Source organism: Perissodus microlepis, chromosome 1, assembly GCF_051167445.1.
Source record: "Perissodus microlepis isolate ML-2025 ecotype Zambia chromosome 1, ASM5116744v1, whole genome shotgun sequence".
NCBI classification, from domain to species: Eukaryota; Metazoa; Chordata; class Actinopteri; order Cichliformes; family Cichlidae; genus Perissodus; species Perissodus microlepis.
Genome location: NC_140461.1, coordinates 19,740,342 through 19,766,318, shown reverse-complemented (window position 1 = coordinate 19,766,318; position 25,977 = coordinate 19,740,342). Strand labels below are relative to the sequence as shown.

Genomic DNA, 25,977 nt, shown 5'->3' with positions numbered 1-25,977 from the left:
CTTTAGGGCATGACTTTCAAATACAGTTCATCTGCTGTGGATAGTTTTTAGGCCTGTCACTCCTTCTTTTATCCTCCATTTTTCCAGTTTCCTCGAAAACTATGAAAGACCTTCAGTAAGCCTGGAGAACTATTGTTCAAAGCTGCTTGAAAAATAATAAAACAAAGTCTGGTTCCTTGGAAACAAATTATAGAGAAATGAGGGGCGGCTCAAGACTTTTGCATAATACTTTTATCTTGCGGTATTTTTCACTCCACTAAAAAACCAGACAGTGTTTTTGGAAGGAAGAAAGAGGTCCTTGAAATTCACTGTAAGGAAACATTAGACTAACATAGGCTGATAGATGTGATTAGGTATGCACGCTTTATAGCCCACCTTGTACTCAGATATTTGTATTCATTATGCGCCTGCGTGTGAAAGCAATTGTTACTAACACATGCTCATGTCATCGCAGAGCTGAACTGACAGAACAAAAAAAACTTCACTTCTCTCTTTCTCCCAAACAACCATCAAGCATTTTGAAAACCACGCCACAAAAGTCTGTGCCAGGGGTTCAACATCAAAGCGAAATGTGAAAAATGTCTGCATTAAGCATGTGTGGGCTAACTTGGGTGGAGACCACAGCTTCCGTGAGTTTTGGGCGAAGTCTGCCTTTGGTATTTTAATGTCTAATGGAGGGACATAGGCATGGTTTGAAAAGAGGTCAGTCTACAAGTGCAAGACTTGGCCAGAGCTAAAGAATAACACAGTCTTACTATCAAATCCACCGGCCCACGTGCCTACATGAGCGCGACTGTCGTAGGGAGCTTAAGTCAGAAACGAAATTAAAAGAATAAATAAAAAACAACAACAAGCAACCAGTGAAATTTACTCACATTCAACGACCATTGAACCCTGGGTCAGGACAGTTTTGATTGTGTTTTGAATGTGGTGAGATTTTGAATGTTGCTACCACAGCAACAACAGTGTCCCCAGGCTAAAATTAACATATTCATTTGCAAAAGATCCTGTTTGGCCCTGTGTTTGCATCCTGTTTTGCTGCTCCTGTCGGTGTTGTTTTACACTTTAGAAACCGGCTGGGAAAGGGAACATTATCAAACCAAGTGAAAAGAGGTATACCATTGTGTGTGCTTCAAAAAGCTCCTGTCCTGTCAGTAAATCTCATAGACCTCTGAGGCCTTCACAGCAAACATCCAGCCTCACTCAGTGAGCTGGCATTCCTTTGCCATGTGGCTAGAAGAGCCCTGAACTGCTCCATCAGCATGAGTTCTACACTCACACTGCTAGCCCTCTGGCTTCACCAGCCACAACTCGCAGGACCACCTCCACAGATTTTTGGGAAATCTACTCTTAATTGTCAACAACTGACAAGCAAGAACTACGATGAGCGTGATTAATGATACACAAGCTTTAATCCTACATGCATGGCAGGAGACTGTGATTGGAATATTGTTGTATATTCATGGGGTTTTTTAAGCTTGTGTAATGTCTTCCATTGCCTGTATTTAGTCATTTTCTTTGACATTTGCATTAAAATAATCTTTTGGGCTGCTAAGTTATACCACAAAATGAACAAAAGAAATTTCCATTGTCATCACTATTGTCTGTTGCTGTATTTTCTCTATGCAATGACATCATTTTACTCTAAACTTTGGTGAGTGTTCAATAAGCTCTCATGCCCTTGGTGGATGGCTCAGTCAAAGAGATGTTTACTGCATTTATGTATTCACATTACAGTCAAAGCAAAGTGGTAAAACAGGCACCCTTATTGGAAACATCTGCTATAGGAGCCTGCGAGGACTAATGAAAAGGTACCACTTACTGTCTTCAGAGCCAAGTCGATGCTCAACACTCTAACTGCATTGTCTCTGGCAGAGTCCTATGACTTCACCATCCCTGCCTGACAGAATGGAAAGTCACAAAGCAGCTGTAAAAAATATAACTAATGACAGATGAAGCAGACTGAACGCACATGCACACACACCATACACGTCTTATGTCTAACCATATAATGTTTAAACAGGATTGGAGATTTTGATCGCATGTAGGTTTAAGTTTCCTGTGTGTTTAGAAAGGAGTATAATTAAGTGAAACTACCTTAGTCCTGAGAAGATCAAGGGAAGTGATTAATTGTAAAAAGGCTGTTTTTTATATAGAAATAGCTTTGGTTTGTTTGTTTTAATTATCAATCCAGGAAGTACTAATATCCGATAAATTGTCAGTGATGTCACAGTACTTTGTGCAATCATTTTGTTGTAAAAAACAAAACAAAACTCCTGAACAAGTAATGCTTGTTTGGAACAGTGGGCAAGAGAAAGGCTCCTTTCTCATAAAAAGGACCTGTAAGCACAGCTTAGGTTTGCAAAGTTGCATCTGAACAAACCACAAGACTTCTGGAAGAATCTCCTTTGGTGAGACAAGACCAAAGTGAAGATGTTTGACCATAATTCCCAGCACCACATCTGGGAAAAACCAAACACAGCATATCAGCACAAACACCTCATACCAACTGTCAACCAAAGTGGTGGAGGGGTGATGATTTAGGCTTTTTTTGTTTTGTTTTTTTGCAGCCACAGGACCTTAGAGTTATTGAGCCCACCCTGACCTCCTCTATATAACAACTTGTTCGAGAATCAAATGTCAGACTAACAGTAAGCTTGGCCTAAACTAGGTCATGCAAGAGGACAATGATCCCAAGCACACTGCTCTCATGTTGGGTCACTGGAGCAGGTAGCTCTCCAAATTTGATTTGGCAGATTCTTGTAAAGAAAAGTGGGACAAAATTCCTCCACAACATATTGACAAAATGACACAATCCTACAGAAAACGATTACTTTAGGTTCTTGATGCTAAATGTGGTTTTTCAAGCTACTGAATCATGCAATGTACTTTGTTTTTCACAGTACTGTGAGAACATTTTATCTCATTCCTGCGTACGGATGAGCATGCAACTGAGTGTCCTACATATAAAATGAAAGCACTGACGTGTCTTTGAGAGACACCGCCAGGTATCAGTTTTCAGTATGATAAAAGAGGAATCTTAGGAATGTGAAAGCATACCTGCAACACCTACACAACAAAAATCTTTAAATCTTTAAACATGTCCTCCTACACTACTCTATAAGATATATACTTTCTTTGTCTGTGGCCCTCAGGAACATGTTAATTTGTTACTAGCAAAGCCAGAAATCATTTTTTAAAAAGAGGCATAAACAAAACATTTTGTACACTATGTAGTATGGCCTTTATATACCTGTGTATCTGGAAAAGGAAAAATGGCACCAAAGAGGGGGAAAAAAGCAACAACGATTCATTTACTTGTGACTTTATGGTGTCAGTCTGTTTGTTTTTTCATTATTATTCAGTTGAATCAATTTTCTCTCCAAATTTTCATAGATATGGCGTTCACACTGGCCACTATTTTCCCTACTGGCAACCCTTTTTCTTTACTTTAAGTCAGTTGACTTCTGTTTGCTTTGGCTTCATTGATTTGATGTCTGCTTAGTTGAACTGGCAGTTTAAATGATCTGCATGTTGATGTTATAGACTTTGGGTGGATGTGTATATACCACATGAGGTAAATGAACAAAGAAGGAAAGGAAAACAAACGTTCAAAACCACCATGAGAAAACTACAAGGCTTCAAACATAAATCCTTTCAACTAAACAAAAATGTGAATACAAAACTAATAATAATGTTGCGCAAAATAAGTAAGTAAATAAAAACACCGGCCCACTTTAACCCATGACTATGCCATGCCATTTTGGCTCTTTCATCTATCTTTACGTGACATCCCCTGGTGACTAATAGGCGAACAGGATTTTCTTTCCTGTGTTGCTGTTTAGGCTCACATCAGTTTGATGTTTAATGGCCCGCAGTGAGGAATTAATAACTTCCCTCAAATGACTTAAAGCAAAATAAACAAGGCCATTTTGAAAATGTAAGGCGTGAAAGTAAACACTTGTCAGAAAAATCACTACTCAAGTAAAGTACAGAGACATAAAAATTCTACTTAAGCACAGTAATGAAGTATTTGTACTTCGTTACTTCCCACCTCTGCCTAGTGGTGGCTGAGGTTTGCAGTATCAGTTTCTCAATGAAGAGACCTCCACTCAGATAAAAAAAAAAAAAAACTTGTGCACACTAAGGATGTTCCTGTCAATTAATTTCATAGTCGACTAAACGAGGGGGGGGGGGAGTAGACTAACTAGCTAGTCTAAGACTAAGAAACACTCAACTATGATGTTAAATTCGAAAACTATTTAATGGACTATGTCAAAAATTGCTAAGAAAACAATTTTAAACCATTTATGACATTTTTGGTGTTCATATCGCACTTTTAGACTCTATAAAAGCAAACATAGACCCAGAACCATGGACTGAACTACCAAGCTTCTGGTAGATCTAGCTCTACGTCATGCCCAGAAAATGGCAATACGAAGTAAAATAGACATCAGTGCTCCCACCAAAAAAGTCATCAAGGAGGTTTGATTCACAGTCAAATATTCCAACTTCCACTTTAAACCAGCGAGCGTGCAGTGAGTAACATTTAGCCTACCACAATCTGTGATTAGTGGTCATAAGTGGATGGATATCCTCTGAACATGTGCAACAGTATTAGCTCATATGTTTTTTCAAAGCCTTTTTTCTTTTTACATGTAAAATTATTAACAGGAACAGTAACCTATTAAGATACATTAGATAACTTGATGGTTGAGAGAAAGACAGGATCTCCAAAAGGCAAACATCAGCCAATAATAACAGTGGACTGATACATCGTTCCGACTCTAGTGCAGACTATTTGGAGGTCAAAGAGCGAGCTATATCTGGGATTTAGCTACACAGGCAAAACTTGTTAAAAAGATCAATTCAGTGGCAGATTCCACAGAAGTCTGACAGTAAATAAGTACAGAATATCAACATTTTTATCCCTAAGAGATACTCTTAACTCACTGAGTGTAAGACAATCAGTGATTGAACAACACCATGTGAAAACGGTTGTGCTTTAAACCTAAAGGCAATAAATACAATGTAAGAAACTGGATCAAGTGTCAATGCACGGTCTTCATTTGTTTCTGCAGAGCACGGAGCTTCTGGCTATCAGGATACAATAGGAAGCTGACTACACAAGGAAAACATTGGGAGTGCTGGGAAATGCACATACTGTAGTGCCGTCAGCCAGCAACAGTAATTACAGACTGGATTGAAGAAAACCAGGAAGGAACCCTCTGTAGACCTGATAAGCAGGCAGCTTGCCTCTGAAAACATCGCACTCATGTGGACTTCAGCCTGTGGGCTCTGCCCTCCACCAGGCCCCAAAGCTCCACAGTATTATCTCAGCTCTCAGAAATCTGGCTGCGTGTTCAGGCAGCATTGCCAAAACAAGGGACGATTTGTCATGAGATAGGTAGAAAGACTGACAGATCACAGTATACATCAGTCAACTTCAGAGGGGGGAAAGGTCTAAATTCACTCAAACGGGAGCAGACTTGTGAAGCTTCGGGGCTGCTTTCTGGAGGCCCATTTGACCTGCAAGGCGTGTTCTCCACATGGCTCTATTAGAGAATGATTTATCAGGAGTCGCACTGACACCAACAATTTACAGGAGCAATTATTACATCTACCTACACGTTATTAGAAGTCCCTACAGTCTCCTTAATAAACCAATAAACAGACTCACGACAACCTAACATTACATATCAGTGAACTTGGACCACTCATACCACAGAGAGGCACATTAAAGGTTTGGACAGCCGTGTATCACTGCCTGGCAGGAACAGCAGCTTCTGTACGCCAGCAATCATGAAAGCTAGTCTTGGAATAGACAAGTGTCATGTTGCAAAAGAAAACAGCACATGATACGAAATGACATCGTCACAAGCAAAAACATGTAAACAAGAGACTCTGTAAACTAGATTAGCGCCAGAAAAACCCACAAAATTGCACAAAGTTCAACCCAATAAGAGTCAGAGTTTGGTACCATCAGGCTGACGCTTCAGGTGATGCACTGCAACAACAAAGTGCCCGATCTCCCTGAGACGGCGCTTGTCCAGACTCTTCCTGTGGAGTACGCCCGGTTTCCTGTGCAGATCAAAGCTTGGATGGAGTCAGCAGCTGTAAAATTCCATCTCTACGGTTTTTAGGGATAACAAAGGTGTTTTTAAATTTGCCTCTGTGCTGTCATAGAATACCTGTTAATGATGTTCTGGGGTAAAATTACTACAGCTGTGTCGGTCCTTCAGTGGCTCCAGCTTAACTGTGTTTATATGCGATATGTGCCAATGTTGCAATGTAGAAATGGGGAAGCAGAAATGTGTTTGTTTGCTGTCCTATTTTAAGCTGACCTGAAGTGGCAGAGATGACTCCTACGAGTCAAATGGGAACTTTAACCATGGCCATGTTTAACCATGTTTTTTATGCTGTGGAACAAGGAAGGAAACATATTGCAGAGAGGAAGGAGAAAGTTTACAACACCTCCCTGGCAATAATGACTACAAGCTTCCACTCTGGGTCAGTGTATCAGGCTGTGTGAAACTCATTGTTTTTACTGTACCTCACATATTTTTAACAATTCAGTTCACAAAGACATTCAGTGATTTTAATACTCGACAAGCTCACAAGTAGATGTCTTGATGACTGTAACCATCTAACCTAATCCTAACCAAGCAACAAACACTGTTTCAGAGGCAGAACTGGGTCGAAACACCATGAACTGTGAAATGTATTAGCACAATCACGACCTTCACAATCATTAATATGATTCAAAAGTCCCCCAGTTTCACCAATCATTAATACTAAAAAAGGAACGAAACGATTTTTTAAAAAAGGAATGGAGGAAAGCCATCCACTGTGGCAACTTGTTAAGGGAGCAGGGGGCAAATTTCCCTTCAACTCAACCTGACTTCATATTTTTCACCTGGGTGCCTGCACACCACCTGCAAGATAAGCCCCTGTTGCACAGATCTAGAAACTGCTCACCAACCCTGTTCCACCCCAAAGATCCTTGCGGCCTCTATCAAACAATAAAAAGACTAAAATTCAAATTTTCATTTGTTAGATGTTTGACATCTGAGGATACACATATTTCAGATCAGATGTTTTTTTTTTTATTACAACTTCACCTACTTCCACGTCTAAAACAGCTGAACTCAAGCAACACTTATCATATGAAGAACAACTTGACCTTGACCATGACCCTGATCAGGTGACCCTGAATCCTCCCTTAGTTCACTCCAATAGGCCTAGGCTGCCAGGGGCTTCCCACAATGCACTAAATGTTTCGTGTTCACTCACCTTCTTCACCCACTATGTGCTTCACACCACTTTTCATTTAATCATTAGTTATTAATCTCTCTTCCAGAGCATGGTTTTTTGTGCTGTCTTCCTTCCCTCAGCCCAACCTGTCATCGCAGATAGCTGGCCCTCGGTGAGCCTGGCTTTTCCTGTTAAAGAGAGTTTTTCCTTCCCACAGTCTACACTTACACTTACACTCCAGTAGATACATCTTGCCCAAGAATACTTTGGCATGCGGAGTGGAGGAATCAAGGATTGAACCACCAGCCTTCTGATCACCGAGCATGAGCCACAGCTGGCCTTTAACGTTTAACGCAGAAAACAGACAGGGAGCGCATGCAGGTGTAACACTCAAACACTCCAGCAGGCCTCAACCCAGGCTCTTCTTACTGTGAGGTGATTACTAGCGCTTACTAGTGTTGACCATCACACAACCATGCCACCCACTGTGCGTATATAAAATTTACCTGTTTTGTCAGGCAAAGGTCTTAAAACCCTGATAACTATCCTGAAACTAAAGACAGACTTTGCTCTATTAAATAACGTTTCTTTTAGATCCTTCATAAAGACCGTAAAACTGTAGTTCCTCAGTTGGCACCATGAGTCAAGGGGGCTGTGCAGCTTTCTGCACTCACTGAACCTCCAAGGACTGTTGTTAGGTTAAACTCCAGTAAAGCTGGTAATTACAAACTAAAAGTGAAATGCTGCCATGGGAATTTGCAGATGTAAGCTACTGAACGCTGTCACACTCATTTTTTCCCCTCGACATTTTGCCAACAGTAAAGTGGCAGTTTACAAATGGGGACGTTTGTATGCTTCTGTTTCACCAGTCAGTTTGTCGCACTGGTTCCTCATGTGTTACAATGGTTCAAGAATCTGACGCACAGCCCTATTGCTGCTTGATGTTTGTGTATTCTTTCAGATGTACAGTACACTTCAGTGCTAAAAGGAGACAACCAGGAATCACAGATGAATCTGTCATAGCTCACCATGTTTGGCGCACGAGCGTCAAAGCCACTGAGGCAAGAATATACAGTTTACTTCCGACGCATTTTACATCATAATGCATGAAGCCAAAAAAAGGGTAAATGAAGGGGGAATTCGAGCGAGAGGAGAATTCTGCGGTCGCACTTCGATGTTGATGCAGAAAGAGGTTGTTTACTATAAAATACAAAGTCCAGCAGGGATTAAAACAAACCAAAAAAAACAACAACACTCTTTCCATGCTGGAGAATAATCTTTCATTCTCATAGTTCGATGGGCAAACGTAAGCTGTATCTTCACATTCTTAAACTACACAGGAAATGATTGCTCACACAGCACTAGGAAGGAGCGCTACCGCTATTTGTATGACTCTTTAGAGCTTCCAGAAAACTGTGTCTCATGAATCATCTCCCAAGCCATATGAAACATAGCAGACAGCGAGCTCGTGCAGTATGTTGAAACACATGGAAGAAGGATAAACAAATTAGTCCAGGCTGAAGGGCTTTTTCCTGCTTCATCAGGAAGACCTGCTAGATCCAAGGTCCAGCTGTGTATTAACTTGTAGTTACACTGCAAAACATTAACAGGTGGCTTCTGCCTCTCATTGAGCTTCTTTTTAGTAGCCGGCCTGTAAAGGCTGCCAACACCACACCTTTCTTTATTATGCAACGTATGTCGGTGTGCAGCTCAAAATAAATAAAGCCTGAGGTGGTATTTAGAGTCTAGAAGCCACTGAGTAGGTGGTTGTGAGAGGAAGAGTTAACTAACCGGCAGCTTTACCTTTCTGAACTTCGATGCATAGAAAAGATCTCATTCCAGGTTTTAAATAAAGGTCCCTTGAGTCATGTTTGACAGGCTGGCACACTACACAAGATTTATGGCTTACAGCAGCACAACAACACCAAAAACAAACTAAACTAAACTAAAGTAGGCTGGGCGAAGTGAGCCTCTGTCAGATGTCTGACTGCTCTCAGGCAGCCTTCAACCTGGAGGCGATATGATCACGCTTCAGTTTTTGGCACCAGTTCAGAAAGCTCCAACGACATGAGAAACAGTGATCGTGGATAAATCAGTAATTATTCCACCTACGAAACAGCATACAAAGTAATGACTGGAGTGAATCCTGGATTTCTCGCTAACAGCGTGCCTGTCATTGATTCCCGGTGTAATAACTGCTAACTTTGATCGCGTTGCTTAACAGGATCAAAAACTTCTATCAGGTGTCTCACGGTCACACCTCCCACAGCTGGCACTAATAAGGTCAGAAACGTACACAGCGTGAAAGAGCAGAACTTACCTTGTGCACCTTTCTGCCTGAGCTTACGGTTAATTGAGCTGCGGGACTGCTGTGAAAAGTAAAGTGCGTCCTCAGTCAGACTGACAGGCAGTAGTTTCTGTGCAGCTGCGTCCAGCGATAAAGGGGCGGTGCTCTAACGTGGGACACATCCCACGTGGGCACAGCGCCCGTGGCTGCTGTTTAATCCACACTTTCTCAGGGAAGGGCACCACTCCGCCGACCACCTGCTGTCTGCGCAGAAAGCAGGTGAGAGCTGCCCGCGCAACACACTGGATCCACCCCTGAATAAAGGATTACCAACGTAAATAAATACTTCAAATCAAAAATACTTTTATTTAAAAAGATGATTAAGTCATTATTACTGAGGAAGATCCAAATACACTAACTAAACACATCTAACTAAACCTGTAAATATCAAAAAGTTATTCGGGTGGAAGACGAGACTACGAGGCGCCAGAAACTCCACTTAGTCAACACTGTGGGTCATGTTTTGCAGCTTGTCAGCAGGAAATGTACAAAACCACAGCACCGTGGACAAAACCTGTGAGCAAACCATTTGAAAAAAGGCTTAAAATAGGCGGCAAGGACAGATATAGGTTTATTTTTAAAGTGCGCCATCTTGTGGCCTGTTTTTGAAATAGAAAGAAAACTACCACGTCTCACGCTTCTGTTGGAGCGGGTTTCCACTGGTACGCTGGACCGGTGAACACCGGGGTTGGTTGACAGATTGCTTGTTACTGCCACATCAGTGTGCAGTGTGGATTTCTATCACACATATATCACACATTTGACCTGACAATAAGCCCATTTTGCAGTTCTGTTTGTGGAAAACTTTGAGATGAAGACATATTTTGTCAGTTTCTTGGGTCAGAGTGATTTTTTTTTTGTGCGTGTTGTTGTTGTTGTATTTGTTTTAATAGCTCTTAAACAAAATTAGTCATTTCAGGGGAGACTTTTTTGAAAGAAAAATGAAGACAAGACTAAATTATTTATTTTATTGTGTGACTCCTTTTTTTATATATTCATTTATTTTTGCAGGACGTTTTGTGGCGAGCCCAAGAAAGCGATGTCTATCAAAACTGGTCTTTTTTAAAATTTATTTTAATCCTTGCCTTTTTAAAAAAAAAATTAACTTTATTGGACAAACAGTGAGTATACAACATACGAACAGATGAAGTATACAAAAGAATAGAACATGAACACACAAAACCAGGGGTAAAAAAAAAATAATTATATGGATACACGCAAAAATTCACATATATATGATGTTTTAAGAGCTTTTTTGTTGGTGGAGTCTGATCCTGATTGGATGTACAATTCCACATCCTTAAGAAAATGACAGAAATATGGTGTTTTATAAGTAAACTTACATTTATGGATAAAAAAATTTAGCTAAAAGTATTAACAAATTTATTACTGCCAAAACTTATCTCACAACGATCGTACCCCTGGAAATCGAGGGTTTTACGTTTGTCCTGACTGACTTGTGTGACTCTTACATCAAGACTACCAACATTCAAATATCCAAAGCTGTTGTTTAAATGTTGGTAGTCTTAAACAAAACCTTTGTTATTGGATAATTGCTTGGCAAAGTGTCAAATTTTATTTAGACTTTTTACTTGCCTAAAAGTTATAATCCTACTGAAGAAGCCGAACAGTGCACATAATTAATCATCAAAATGCAGTCAAGCAAAAAAAGAAAGAATACTAATTAAATTAGTAATGCTACCCAGTCATATGGAAAGATTTAAGGCCAATGTGTGACACATCTTTATTTTTTTTACATTTTAATGTACATAATGATTATTTTATTAGATTTTTATTTTTAATTTTTGTTTTTACATTGATTCCACCAAATACAAACACAAATTAAATATATGCTGACTTTCTAGATGGAAGTAAATGTAAATTATATAATCTATAAAATGGTCAAAGGAGCTTGCAAAGAAAAGCGTCTGGACTTCTTTAAGTTGCTTGAAGACGTTTCACCTCTCATCCGAGAAGCTTCTTCAGTTCTAAGGTCTTTGCTGACTTTAAGCCTCTTTGCTTAAAGTCAGCAAAGAGGCACAGAAAAGAAGATCAGACACCAGCGAGGGAGGATAAGAAGGACAGACGCAACAACATTGTCATCCCCTATGTAGCCGGTGTATCAGAAAAACTCAGGAGAGTTTTCTCCAAGCATGACATCCCGGTGCATTTCAGACCCAGCAACACGCTCAGACAAAAACTGGTTCACCCGAAAGACAAAACTCCAAAACACAGACTTAACAATGTGGTGTATGCTGTACAGTGCAGCGAGGAATACCCAGACCTCTACATTGGAGAGACCAAACAGCCACTTCACAAGCGCATGGCACAACACAGAAGAGCCACCTCCACAGGACAAGACTCAGCAGTCCATCTGCATCTTAAGGACAAAGGTCACTCTTTCGAGGATGCCAATGTTCACATTTTGGACAGAGAGGACAGATGGTTTGAAAGAGGAGTGAAAGAAGTCATCTATGTCCACTGTGAGCGACCATCTTTGAACAGAGGCGGTGGTTTACGACACCAACTGTCTGCCATCTATAATCCAGTTTTGAGTTCCCTCCCCAGACGCCTTAATGCCCACTCACATCCTGGGCCATCTGACCTCAGGAATTCGCATGATAAGGTGGGGCCAGGTTTCACAATGAGCTCACCCAAAACTCTGGCTGATTGGGACCCACACCCAGTTTCACACCTTGGCTCAGGCGATTAGAGGATCATCAGGGGGTCCTTTTGTCCCTCTGTGGGGGGACACTCCCACTAGGTTTAAATCTGGGACTCCCCACCATTTGACCTTAGAACTGAAGAAGCTTCTCGGATGAGAGGTGAAACGTCTTCAAGCAACTTAAAGAAGTCCAGACGCTTTTCTTTGCAAGCTCCTTTGACTACGATGACCTGGATGACTGAGAACCTTCACAGACAATCTATAAAATGATGTAAAAGTATTTTTTTATTGCTTACAAGTACATCCATCCATCCATCTGCTTATGCCGAGCCGGTTTGCGGGGAAACAGCCTAAGCAGAGAAGCCCAGACCTCGCTCTCCCCACCCACCTCCTGGATGGCTGAACTCATCACCCTTCAGAGAAAGCTAATTTCTGCCGCTTATTTCCGTGATCTCATTCTTTTGGTCACTATCCACAGATCATGACCACAGGTGAGGTTAAGGATGTAGACCGACCGGTACATTGAGAGCTTGTCTTTTACTCTCAGCTGTCTCTTCACAACGACAGACTGATACAGCGGCTGCAGTGATGCAGACGCTGTATTTGTCCATCTGTAGAGCTCCTGCTCCCTTCTCCCGTCACTTGTGAACAAGACCCCAAGATACTTAAACTGCTCCACTTGGGGCAGGAATTTGTCCCTGTCCCTGACAGAGTCCAACACCCACCGGAAACAAGTCCGACTTATTGCCAGCTGTGCAGACCAAGCTCTTGCAACAGGTTGCATAAGCATTTAGCTTATACAAACTGCTTAAAAGTTCTCCCACAGTCCAAAGACATCCAGTTAGTGGGGACAGGTTAATTGATCAATGTAAATTGCCCATAGGTGTAAATGCGGGAGTGAATGTGAGTGGGACTGGTTGTCTGCCTCTGTGTGTTAGCGACAGACTGGCAACTTGTCCAGGGTGTACCCTGCCTCTCGCCCTATGACAGCTGGGATAGGCTCCAGCGCCCCCCGCGCCCCTGGAAAGGATAAGCGGAAGCGAATGGATGGATGGATATAGGCTATGGAGAGCTTTAAAAGCAAATAAAAGAATTTTAAAATGGATCCTAAAAGGAATGGGCAACCAGTGAAGTGAAGCTAAAATAGGGAAAATGTGCTTAAACTTTCGAGTGCCAGATAACAGACAAGCTGCAGTATTTTGCACCCTCTGTAGATGAGTAATGTATGAAGCACTGACCCCTATATAAAGTGCACTACAGTAATCCAGCCGAGTGCTAACAAAGGCGTGGACAACTGTCTCCAAGTGCTGCCATGAAAGAATTGGTTTTATTTTAGTCAACTGCCTCAGCGGAAAGAAGCTAGATTTTACCACTGTCTCTGTCGCTGTGTCCTTGGGCAAGACACTTCACCCGTTGCCTACTGGTGGTGGTCAGAGGGCCCAGTGGCGCCAGTGTCCGGCAGCCTCGCCTCTGTCAGTGCGCCCCAGGGTGGCTGTGGCTACAATGTAGCTTACCATCACCAGTGTGTGAATGTGTGTGTGAATGGGTGGATGACTGGATATGTAAAGCGCTTTGGGGTCCTTAGGGACTAGTAAAGCGCTATATAAATACAGGCCATTTACCATTTCACTGCCTTAATCTGACCGTCAAGCTTCAGTTCAGAGTCCACTTTGACCCCCAGGTTTGTGACAGTTGGCTTATTATACAGGGCCAAGGAATCTAAATACACATTGGGGGTCTCAGTGGGGCTACCAAAAACCATCACCTCAGTATTTTTGTCATTGATTTTTAAAAACTTAAGAGACAACCAAGCCTTAATGTCATCAAGACACTGAAGTAATGGCTGTACGGAATATGTGCCTTTTTTCTTTAGAGGGACATAGATCTGACAGTCATCAGCATAAAAGTGAAATACAATGCTGTGTTTTCTCAATATAAAACCAAGAGGGGGCAGACAAAAAGAAAAGAGGAGGGGCCCTAGAACTGAGCCCTGTGGGACACCGCACAAGAGATGAGCGGAGGACGACACATGGTCACAGAGACTGACACAAAAAGTTCACTCTGCCAAGTAGAGCCTGAACCACTCCAGTGCTGTGCCTCTTATGCCCACAGACTGCTCCCAATGAGAGAGTAAAATGGCATGATCCACTGTATCAAACGCAGCTGTCAAATCTGAAAGCACAAGAACAAGACAGTCGCCAGCATCAGTAGTTAAAAATATGTCATTAAATTTTTTTAAAATGGCTGATTCAGTGCTATGTAAGGATGTAAAACCGGACTGGAAAACCTCTAGTTTGCTGCCATGTCCCAAAGAAACAATAACCACAAACACCCAAGAAATAACTGTGCTAATCCCAACGAGATCTCCGAGGGAAAACTGCAAACCGCGAGAGAGTACTTACATGTTGAGGGGTTGCCTCAATGGACTCCTCAACAAAAGAAGGAATTTCCTTCATGTTGATACCTTTGCCGATTCAGAAATGCAACTTGAGTTAAAAAAAACAAACATCTGGAGGAGGAAAACCAAATACTGAAGAAAGAGAACACGGAGGTGGAAAACGTTATGCAGCCTCAAGAGCTGGAGAACATAAAAAGCCACTATGCACAGCTGGAGGAAAACAAAAAACCTAAACAGCTGGAGCACAAATATGAAATAATGGAGAGAAAGATGCATCTGAAAGTGGCAGAGCTTGAAGAAAAGCTGAAAGACGCCCACTTGATAACTGAAATAGAAAATGACTACAAGCAGCTAAACAAACACATGGAAGCCAAACAACAACTGCAGGAGAAATGTCAAGAGTTTGAGCTGAAGAACCAAAGGCTGCAGAGTAGAAATGCAGAAACAGGAGAAAACAAAACAAGTGGAAGACTACAAAAAAAGGAAAAAACATTTCTGGCTCTTCAGGTCCAAGTAAGGTGAGGATGAGACCGAGAAAAAAAGAAAAGGAAAAAAGGTTTTCTTTGGGTTCTCCAGTTTTCCTCCCACAACTCAAAAAACACAAAACATAGGCAAATTGGCACAGAAAAATTTTCCTAAACAAACAATAAAAAATTAATTGGCAAACAAACTTTGCTGAACATGCCTGCTTCTTTGAATAACTTTAACTGTAAAGCCTATTTGGCTATAGGTTTGAAACCTGTGTTAGTTAGTGTTAGGAGTGTGTAATAATAATAAAAATAATCATCCTCTTGTCATTGGGTACAGCTACAAGTGTGCTTTCAGGATGTAGCAGATGTAAAAGCTGCATCTCAGACACTTCAAGCATCAGTCAGCATGTTAAATGTTAAAGTCGATGGCAATACAATGAGGTGAGTAGGTGAATTTTGTCAAAAAATGTGTGCAACTGCAGGACAGTCCAGGGATTATTTTTATTTTATTTATTTATTTATTTTACGCACGGGAAATTGACAGATGGATTGGTGCTGCCCCTGCAGTGATGCGGACACTGTACCGATCAGTCGTGCTGAAGACGTGACGTGTGACGTGACGTGACGTGAGTAGAGCCGCTGCTGCTCCACATTGAAAGAAGCCAGTGGAGGGGGTTCGGGTATCTCACTAGGATGCCTCCTGGGTGAGGTGTTCCAGGTATGCCCACAGGGCAGACCCAGGATACGCTGGAGAGATGATATCTCTCAGCTGGCCTGGGAACACCTTGGTGTTCACCCGGAAAGGCTGGAGGAGGTGGCTAGGGAGAGGGAGGTCTGGACTTGTCTGCGTAGGCTGCTGCCCTGCCCTGGTGGAGTTTCTTAATGTAAAACTCATTGTTGCAGCCAGGGGCAGCACAAAACTGATTTTTTGTTTTAGTGTCCTCGTTTTCCTCTTTGTTCTCGATACTGTCAGTAGTTAGCTAACATAAACTAATGCTAGTCCGTTAGCCGCAATCAACCACATGATGTCGTGTTCCCTACCGACAGAAGATGGCGCTAAATATGTTTTGAAAACTTTCTCAGCTTCACAGAGTGAAAGTCCGTTTTTGAGAACAGGGCTCAATGATGACAGTTTACAGTTTTTCGTAACTGTCTTAGCAGCTAAGGTATACTTCCGCTTACATCACCAGCTTCTGTGTAAAACTGCAAGCACACCTGCGTTTAAAAAAAGTCAGGTTTGATGTGTGTTTTTCCATTTTATTTTTGTTTTTAACGGCAGTGAAGAAAAACATCGTCTCTGTTTACCTGGGCTACGCTTACTTACTGTTTACCTCGCCTATTGACTTCGAATAGTGGTTAAACCTGGCCGGAACTATGTTTGAAGTGCGCTGTTAAGTTGTTAACACACAATTAAAATAATGCGCACATTATCAAGTCGGCTTATTTTTCATTTTATGTATTATTTCTATTGTTATTTCACCTGTTAAGGGGCTGTCATGAATGTGGAGGTTTGATGGAAAAACCCTGCAGTGACGGAAACATCAGCTGTGGTGACGCTGTTTGTGTTTCTCAGCATCACCGCCACACCCTCCTCGGAGTGCAGCAGCAGCATCCTCAGCAGCAGCATGGTGCCAGCCATCCTGCTCGTTTTGGCTGTCACAGCAGTCTGCAATGGCATCCTCCCTGAGATAGTGGACCCGGGCATTAGTCACATCCTGGAGGATGACTCTGCACAGGGACAAGCGGAGCCGGACAGCCTGTTTGTGGAAGTGGAGCAGCTGCCAGAGGATCCACAGCAAAAGCCCGAGGACTCATTTCACCAAGTAAGCAGCCAGTTGCACCTCTCACTCAGCTTTTTCCATGGCATATAGCATTACCTAACTGCCTGTAGTATGTAGGATCTCAGTGGGTTGTATGATGAAAGTATTTTTTTTAAACACTTTAATCTCTGGACAGAAAAGAAGATCAGATGCAGCAATAAAGTAACATCAGAGTTATGCATCTTTTTTCCTGAAATCTGGCTTTGATCCTCTCCAAAATCCTTTCAGATAAATGAGGAGAACTCTCAGTCGAGTCTTCACAATGCAAATGCTTCTGATAAAGTGACTGATAAAGACCAGGTAGGCTAAGAAACAGTAAAGTAAAGTGAGCCACTGTTTGTTTCCCCTTGTGATTGAAACTTAATGTATGTCCCATCTTCACCCAGGAGACAAACAACATTACCACAGTCGACAGTTCTAACGACCTGGAGAACAGAGTCGATCACGTAAGCCCGTCCCGTTTACCTGCACGTTCAAAAAGAAATCTAGCTTTTGTATGACCTTCAGCTGCTCAGTTATCATCACTGAAGAGGTTGCATAATGTCTTGGTGCACCATCACAGCCACTGACTTGGCACTATGTCGGCAAACGAATCAAAAGCGTATTTTTGTCTCCATTCGGCCCTTTTCCTGTGTACAAATAAGTGGTAAAGATGTCAATTCTCAAATGGTCTACTAGGCTTGTCATATTTAAATAAGTGATGATTATGTGCTTTAGGACTAAAGCTGCAAACACAAAGTGAGGTTATGTAACCAAGCAGTTTTGGAAATATGGTGATTAACTGTCAAGTCCAGTTGGGTAGCTTTCTGATAACTCAAGTTTCGTGGCTCAGGGTGTCACAATCCAACCAAAAAAATACAGTCCAAAATATCAACCTAGTTTTTCCTGTATGAGTAAAAGAATCTCCATTTATGTGGTTATCATCTTGCTACATTTACATGCTGTCTCACCGTTTATTTTGGCAAAATCTGTTGGGTGATTTGATGTTAGACACAGAACAGAAAAACTAGGTCAGGCGTCAGTCTAAATAATAAATAAAACCAGAGAAGGTGCCGCATTAATATATGTTTTGTGCTTCAACACCTTCAACTGTACTGTGTTGTGAATGTGTATTCAGTTGAGAGTTTCTCTGGCTACAGCTGTCAGACCCATATTTAATATTTAAATGTAATTAGAAAAACGAGGTGGCCTGATGTAGTCTCGCCTCTCTCGTATTTAGGGATGCATCAGTGACGATGACTGTGGAAAGGGAAGGTACTGCCTTCACGACCCACATAATGCCAAGTGTCTGCCATGTAAAGCGCTCGATATGGTGAGTCAACCTAAGAGACTTTTCTGTGGACGTCTTCACTGTTTTCATAATTCTTCTCTAAAGCGCACTGTTTCTCCTGTCTGACGCTTTCCAACACGCACAACACGATGCGCTCTTACATCCAGCCTGCTGAGGTTTCACACTGACTGCATTGCAGTGCGTCCACAAGTGTAATTGGAGTGTGCTGTTTCCAAGCACTCTGTCCTGTGAGCATCTCATGAAAGGGGGGCAGGTTAAATATGAGCTCTTCCCTTCCATCTGCTCTCTCGGAGAACATAGAGAACAAAAGTCCTCTTATCTCATTGGTTTTATTCAGGACTCTGTTCTACCTGTGTTGCTTGTTCAGCTGAGTCTCAATTGGATATATTAGTGTTGATGTTGACGTATGAAAAAAGCAGTGGAAGATGATGGCAGCCTGCCAAACAAGGGTAGAGGGAGGATAAATGCACAGAGGACAGGATCTGTGTCTTGTCAGAGTCGCTGACGTGGAAAACTGTGACTTTGCAGTGTCTTAAAGATGTGATATTAGGATCTCTTTCCACTGATCAGCTGACCTGCTGATCTCATTTATATATTTATATATATTCTTTAAGTCAGCAGGATTGGAGAATAATTAACGCCATTTGTGCTCAATACAATTCAATTCAAATTTATATATATAGCACCAAATTACAACAACAGTTGCCTCGAGGCACTTTATATTGTAAGGTAAAACTTAGAATAATACAACAGAGAAAACCCCAACAATCATATAACCTATTTGGAGGCTAACTAAAGGAGAATTCAGGGTCACCTGATCCAGCCCTAACTTTAGGCTTTATCAAAAAGGAAAGTTTTAAGCCTAATCTTAAGAGCATAGATAGTGTCTGTCTCCTGAATAAAAACTGCTGATTTCACAGAAGAGGTGCCTGAAAGCTGAAGGCTTTGCCTCCCATTCAACTTTTAAATACTCTAGGAACAACAAGTGAGCCTGCAGTGCGAGAGTGAAGTGCTCTAATGGTGTAATATGGTACTATAAGGTCATTAGGATAAGATAGAGCCTGATTATTCAAGACCTTGTATGTGAGGAGCAGGATTTTGAATTCAATTCTGGATTTAACAGGGAGCCAATGAAGGGAAGCCAATATAAGAGAAATATGCTGTCTCTTTCTAGTCCCTGTCAGTACTCTTGCTGCAGCATTTTGGATCACGTGAAGGCTTTTCAGGGAGTTTTTAGGACATCCTGATAAAAACAATTTACAGTAGTTCAGTAGTTCATAAATGCATGAACTAGTTTTTCAGCATCACTCTGGGACAGGATATTTCTAATTTTAGAGATGTTGCGCAAATGGCAGAAAGCAGTCCTACATATTTGTTTAATATGTGCATTGAAGTACATATCCTAGTCAAAAATGACTCTAAGATTCCTCAGTGTTGCTGGAGGCCGAGGTAATGCCATCCAGAGTAAGAATCTGGTTAGAAACCGGATTTCTAAGATTTTTAGGGCCGAGTACAGTCACCTCAGTTTTATCTGAATTTAGAAGCAGAATGTTAGAGGTTGACCAGGTCTTTATGTCTTTAAGACATTCCTGCAGTTTAACTAATTGGTGTGTGTTATCTGGCTTCATGGATAGATACAGTTGGGTGTCATCTGCACAGCAATGAAAATGTATCCTATGCTTTCTGATGATACTGCCTAAAGGAAGCATGTATAATGTAATTCTCCCAGGAATCTCAGAGTTGTTACAGTGGAGGTGCATGCTCTTTTAAAGCATCTGTGTTAGGAGAAGGGTTGCCTGCTGAATTGTTGGCTGTTTGCTCAAATGCTACTTTTCTTAGTCCTGCACTAAGGATGCAGAGTGCTGTGGCGAACAGCTCTGTGTGTGGGGCCAGTGCAGCCAAAATGCAACCAAGGGAGAGGCCGGAAGCACTTGTCAATACCAGACTGACTGCAGCCCAGACCTCTGCTGTGCTTTCCATAACGGTATGTAGTACAGCATGTGTTTATCAGTCACTACCTACACACCCCCAGAGAACTTACCTTTTGTTTTTGTTTTGTGCGATTAGTCCTCCTCTTCCCCGTCTGTTCGGCCAAGCCTATTGAACGTGAGCGCTGCTTTGGTGCCTCAAATCACCTGACTGAGTTGTTGTCCTGGGGCCCGCAAGATGAGGGACCCAGGAAATATTGCCCCTGTGCAGGAGATCTCCACTGTCAAGACCTGGGGTGAGTGCAGTACATATATTCACATAAAACAGATTAAAATACCGGTACCCCAAAAACATTAAAGTTTTATGTATGTATGATGCTGTAGTATTCTCTTTTTTTTTCCTCCACAGAAGAGGGTCAATGTGCCTGAAAGGAGAGGACTCGAGTGAAGAGGACCTGACAGACACGCTGTACTCAGAGATAGACTACATACTTTAGGCTCGGCTCGATTTATTAACATTGCCTTGTAAAAAGCTAGACAGACTTCTGAGCTTTTTTCTTTTTTCTTTGCAAAGAGCACTTTCTATTTGCCGGCTTCAGTCAAAGCAGTAAATATTTAGGGCATGGGAAATGGATGGCAGTATATGTAGACTAAAATTTTAGAAATAAAAACAGGTGGCACATGAAAGGAAAAAAACTGGCGGCTTATCCAAACTTGACTCAGCTGGTATTTGGATGACTTGAACCATTCACCTCCGTAGAAGAAAAACGCCACAGCGCGTGTCCAAAGCAAAAAGCAAGCCACAGACTGAGGAGCTAGTTGTGTCATCGGCATGTTGTTTGATGATTCTTTAATCTTTGTAAGGGAATTCTGGGCAAGAGGCACTTGAAGACAGCCACTTTGTAAAACACCTACTTGGCAAGTCCTTTGATGCAGCTTCATTTCTTTGTTGTTGCAGTCATCACAGTGGGGTGATGAAGTGCCTGGCCCCGTTTTCCAGGCATGGCTCATGTCCCCTTGGATTGTCGGGTTGCTCAAAATCAATATGAATTTGTTTGGTGTAATCTCCTTTATCCTAGGATGAAACATGTCCACCATGATGGGAGTGGTTCTCTTCCAAGATTACATAATTACTGTTCATAGGGTACAGGGGGAAGGCTGAAATATGAAAATGATGTGAATCAGATGCAGTGGCATCTGCAGTCTCCAGACTGTGGGAGATTTTGAACCATCACTTCAACAAGGAGGGATTGCTTGGAAGAACTGAACATGATTTTTGGAGATATCTAGTGATTAGACTCCGACAGCCCATCGTGGCAGAATGGAATCCCGGCGGTGATAGGATTTAGGGCAGGACCCCCAAGAGTCTAGACCCTGGTGGTGGCGAAGATGAAGACGAAGCTTGGTTGGAGCGCTGACTGAGGTGTCTGTAAGGTGGAAATGGGGGTGGTTGCACAAATGAGAGTCTGAAAGGGAGAATGACAGACAGCATAGTTTTAAACCATGGAAAGTGGAGGTTGATTGGCTCAAAGAAGGCAGACAAGAAGATGATTGGACTAGAGGGAGTGATGCAGAGAACAAAAAGCAGCCTAACACCCCAGAAAGCAGGTTGATGAGCAGATCTTCCTTGTTGAAGTGTCACATTAGGCTTTCCATCATCATTTAAATACTAAACAAGGGAATAACTTTTGGGAAGATGTTTCATCCCTGCAGCAGAGCTCCGGAGATCTCAGGGCACGCTGAGGCTGCTCTGGTTGGTCATGTGGTCATCTAAACAGAACGGCCTTATTTTGGTTTTGCCTTTAATTTGTCATTCTTCTGTATGTAAATCGTGATGAAAGAAAAAACAGGAAGAGTGTGTGTTTGCAGGCCTGTCTTGAAACGACAATTTACTTTCTTACCCTCAACAGCAAGATAAAAATAACTCTAGACTTTATAAGCTGCTCACTTCGCTGATTATATCTGTGATCACATCATCTGATCACAGCAGATTGGAGTTGCTTCATGCACTGTATGAAAAATAAAACAGTAGGCATGTAGTTAGAACTGCTCTGCGTATAATGCTGGCATATTTTCAGTATGTGGCTTTTTCTATTCCTGCTAACATTTCAATAACTGCTGCCAATGACTGTTTAACATCTAAGAAGCTTGTTTAGTTTTCTAACTGTAGCTGCTTGAAACTTGTACTCGTTTCTGAAGTTGAGAAAGTCTTTTTTCCCCCCACAGATGCGTTCTTCTCACAACCTAGCCCTCAACATTTACATTGCAGAGATGACATAGAACATAACCCAATGTTTTTGTGATCTATATTATACAGTTGTTCCTTTCTTTGATGAATCCATGGTGAAATGTTACCTGTGAGATGCTAAATTAAACTGAAGTGATGCTGTGTGTTCAGGTCATCTGAGCAGAATACACAGAAACTAGGAAAACAAATAATGTAGAGTCTCATGCAGTCAAGTTACCCTGCAAATCATTTTGCTGGGAGTGTTATACATACTGAATATTAATTACACCAAAAATTGAAGTAATGTACTGCTTCTTAGTATGGGATTCATAGCAAAATGCCATGTAATCAATAAACTGATAAACCACCATCAAATGTACTTTATAATCGCTCATTCACCAAGTACAAAAACCTGAGCTCAGGAGGGAAAGCAACTTTCTTTTTTTCTCTTTTCTCTAACTATTTGAAGGCTGGAACTACCCTGATCAGATATCAGGATTATCATTAAAGACTGACCAGAATGTAGACTCAGTTTGAAAGTACTCAGTAAGACCGAGCAACGTTTTATACATTATATATTCCATAATATAAAAGAAGCTGGATTAGGTGAAAAACAAAACTATTGGGAGGCAAAAATAAAGTAACCATCAGGATGCTCTAAAATGTATATAATCAGTTCAGATTGCCAAAGACAGGTTCCTTGGGATGTGATATCCTAGTACGGGTTTGTTTTGGTAAACTCTAACACACCTTTTCCTCCCACAAAAATGTTTAAGTCCGTGTGGACGAGCTGCACCATCTCGGCGCTGTGCACTCCCAGAGCAGAGATGGTTAACTTGTGTGGCACGGTGGTGCTGTGGTTAGCATAGCATAAGCATAGGCCCTGGGTTAAAATCCAAGAGTTGCATGTTCTCCAGCTTCCTTACACAATTAGCCGTAGGTGACTGTGAGCGTGAATGGTGGCCTGTCACTCCAAGTATCACACGTCTCGCACTATAACAGCCGGGGTAGTCTCCACCATGACCGTGAATTTGATAAGCTGAAGAAAATGAGTGGATTTTCTGCAGTGTAGAGGTTGACAAATTCACCTTACAGGGTTTGAGAGTAAGTGACAAACCCAGCCTCAAGGGGTCACAGTGTAAATTTTTATAAAGGAAAAAAATGTGTCAAGCTGGAAGTACAGCTAGTATAACATCCTAACGTGTTTTTATGAATTGGTTAGCAGTAAGAGAAAACTGCAGTTCTGAAAAAAGCACTTTAATTCATTTCTAAAATCATCTTAAACTATTTCCACACAGGATCTGAAATCTCAAAGAAATAAACAACAACAACAAAAAAAAAAAAAAAAAAGGTTCTCTTCTGATATTGGCATTTCTACAGTGAATAGCTGGTGGCAGCATCAGAGGCCCGGAAAGGAGGCCGTGATGCTGAGCTTTAGTCCTCAGAGCAGTTGCACAGGCAGACTGAGTCCAGCAGGCTTTCTACACCCTCTGGTGTCAGTCTATCAAGCAGCAGCAGGTAGAAGCGCCAAAAACCCACCTCTGACTCTTGCCCAACACCCAGAGAGAGCTCTCTCCTCTCTCACACACACACACACACACACACACACGGATGACACGAGACATGTACTGCAAGTTTCACATGGTGCAAGAAACAGATAAAGATATCCAATTTCTAAATTAAAGGTTAATGCAGACAACAGATGAGTGCCTGGTGCTTCACAAGACCTCTCTAAATGATTAAGTCTGAAGCAAAATAATAATTTACAAACAAACAAACAACAAAACAAGGAGATTCTTAACATCGTCTACTTGGTTTTGTTTTATTATATTAAGTTTTAAAAAGGACTGATAGCCTATGTATCACTACATCTAGTGGAAGTGATGTGACAAGAGGCAGAGCTCCTATAAAGCACATAGAGCAGCAGTAAAGACAACCCATATCAACACGTTACTCTGGCATTATAGGAGCATTAGAGGAGAAACAACTTTAGTTTACAAATTATTAATTGTTGCTTTTTCAATTCATCAATTCTTGTGAATGAATGGTTCCTCAATTTGTCAGGCAGTCTCTGAGTGAGTGAGGTTTGTCTCGGCAGAAGAGGTGAGACTGAGGAAGGCTGGATAAGTAGTTTCTTTTTTTTTTTTTTCTTTTTTTTTTTTAATTTAAAGGAAGATGTTCAACGTAAGATGATTCAGATTGATTTCTCCAACAAAGTGGTGCTCAGAAATTGTGAGCACATGGATTTACAAGACGGCCACGGATGAATCATAATCAACACTATTGTCCAAAACACGGAGATGAACACACAGTGACGGGGAGGACAGTGAAAGAGCCTGATGTAAAAGTAGACTGGAGCCTTGAATAGTCAGGATGGATGCCTCCCAGACCGGTTTCACAGTCCTAGACTCTCCGCATCCATCCCTGAAGCTTTCACTTTCAATTGATTTGTCTATACAGCATCCAAATAGCTTTTGTACTTCCCTTTAATCTTTACAGTACAATACACTATAGTGCACAATAGGGTTTCTGAGCCTGGAGCTCAGGGTGGAGGGTGAGAGCACATAATCCTCACAGCGCTGCTCGATTTCAAGTCACTGTCGGGCCCGACATTCAGAGTCCCACAGCCTGGATGCTCTGCTGCAGCACCCAGGCAAAACAAATAACCCACGAGTGTTTCTCCACGCCTCAGTCCTGCCCTGGGTCCTTTGCAGGGCCGCCGTCCAGGTAGATCTTGAGGGCCTTCTCTTTGCGTGGCGAGTAACTGACACGGTGTCCGGTTTTAAGCAGACGGCTGCTTTCCTTCTTCATTAACTCGTTGCGCTCATCCTCTGACAACTCCAGAGGTTCTTCTGTGCTGTCCCTGCGCAGACAAAAGAGCACAAAAACATTGATGGAGGTCACAAATACTCCTAATATAATAAGATCATTAGAAGAACTCCATGGATGTCGCCAAGTTTTAAAATTTTAAGGGAATAATGAATGAATGAAAAAAAAAAGAAAACATGTAAACTGAACTGAAACTTGAAGTCTTTTTTTTTTTTTAAGCTTAGTAGCTGCTTTCTTTAAAATATCTCTACTACTAGATACAATTTTACAATTAAAGCCTGGATTACAACATAATTGGTTCAGAACATAGTAAGAAAGCTCAAATCTGCACTTGTACCACTGCCTTTTCAGTCATTACAGAGTCAGTGATGGAAATCAGACCTGTCAGCACTGACCTCATGCGGTCTCATTTATTAGCTGCATTGATTTGTGATTAAAAAATTTTTTTTTTTACCATCACAGCAAAGACAGATACAACTACCTGTACCTATGTCCACATTATAGGCAGAAAATTACATAAAAAAAAAAATAAAAAAAGATTAATTACTTAATATACACTCACTAGCCACTTTATTAGGTACACTTTCCACCCCACTTTGCACCCCTTTGCCTTCATAACTGCCTTAATTCTTCATGCAGTAGATTCTACAAAGTGCTGAAAGATTCCTCAGATTTTGGTCAATACTGATATGACAGCATTAAAAAGCTGCTGCAGATTTGTCAGCCATGATATGCGCTAAGAAAATAT

General features: G+C 41.6%; 3 protein-coding genes across 10 annotated transcripts in view; 1 reads left to right on the top strand and 2 right to left on the bottom strand.

The window, feature by feature from the left end:
• Window positions 1-14,949, bottom strand: part of mical2a (microtubule associated monooxygenase, calponin and LIM domain containing 2a) — a 46,176-nt gene extending 31,227 nt beyond the window's left edge. For 2 of the 6 annotated variants that reach the window (XM_084934240.1, XM_084934249.1), the window contains exon 1: window positions 9,575-9,809. The gene's annotated coding sequence lies outside the window, so the exon portion shown is untranslated. Of the gene's footprint in view, window positions 1-9,574; window positions 9,811-14,668 lie in introns of those variants that run through there. The other 4 variants (XM_084934222.1, XM_084934232.1, XM_084934215.1 and 1 more) reach the window with 4 other exon arrangements.
• Window positions 14,950-15,760: 811 nt separating this feature from the next.
• Window positions 15,761-23,750, top strand: dkk3a (dickkopf WNT signaling pathway inhibitor 3a). 2 transcript variants are annotated; one of them, XM_084934192.1, is made up of 8 exons: window positions 15,761-15,852; window positions 16,708-16,957; window positions 17,183-17,254; window positions 17,341-17,400; window positions 18,174-18,266; window positions 20,085-20,229; window positions 20,313-20,469; window positions 20,583-23,750. In XM_084934192.1, exons 2-8 carry the CDS (start codon window positions 16,760-16,762, stop codon window positions 20,668-20,670), a joined length of 813 nt encoding a protein of 270 aa, XP_084790318.1. In that variant the 5' UTR covers window positions 15,761-15,852; window positions 16,708-16,759; the 3' UTR covers window positions 20,671-23,750. The 2 variants fall into 2 exon arrangements, with proteins under 2 accessions (XP_084790318.1, XP_084790328.1); XM_084934202.1 differs by having other exon boundaries at window positions 15,767-15,852; window positions 16,623-16,957.
• The window catches only part of usp47 (ubiquitin specific peptidase 47), a 26,346-nt gene continuing 24,010 nt past the window's right edge, over window positions 23,642-25,977 (bottom strand). For both annotated transcript variants that reach the window (XM_084934170.1, XM_084934180.1), the window contains one exon: window positions 23,642-25,263. In XM_084934170.1, the coding sequence (XP_084790296.1) occupies window positions 25,089-25,263 (175 nt within the window). In that variant the 3' untranslated portion in view covers window positions 23,642-25,088. The remainder of the gene's footprint in view (window positions 25,264-25,977) is intronic.

Bases quoted from the DNA above. Each gene is read 5' to 3' on its own strand.
- dkk3a (XM_084934192.1), top strand. From the start codon at position 16,760: ATGGTGCCAGCCATCCTGCTCGTTTTGGCTGTCACAGCAGTCTGCAAT. The intron at 17,255-17,340 runs GTAGGCTAAGAA...ATCTTCACCCAG, and splicing joins AAGTGACTGATAAAGACCAG to GAGACAAACAACATTACCAC. The intron at 17,401-18,173 runs GTAAGCCCGTCC...TCTCGTATTTAG, and splicing joins TGGAGAACAGAGTCGATCAC to GGATGCATCAGTGACGATGA.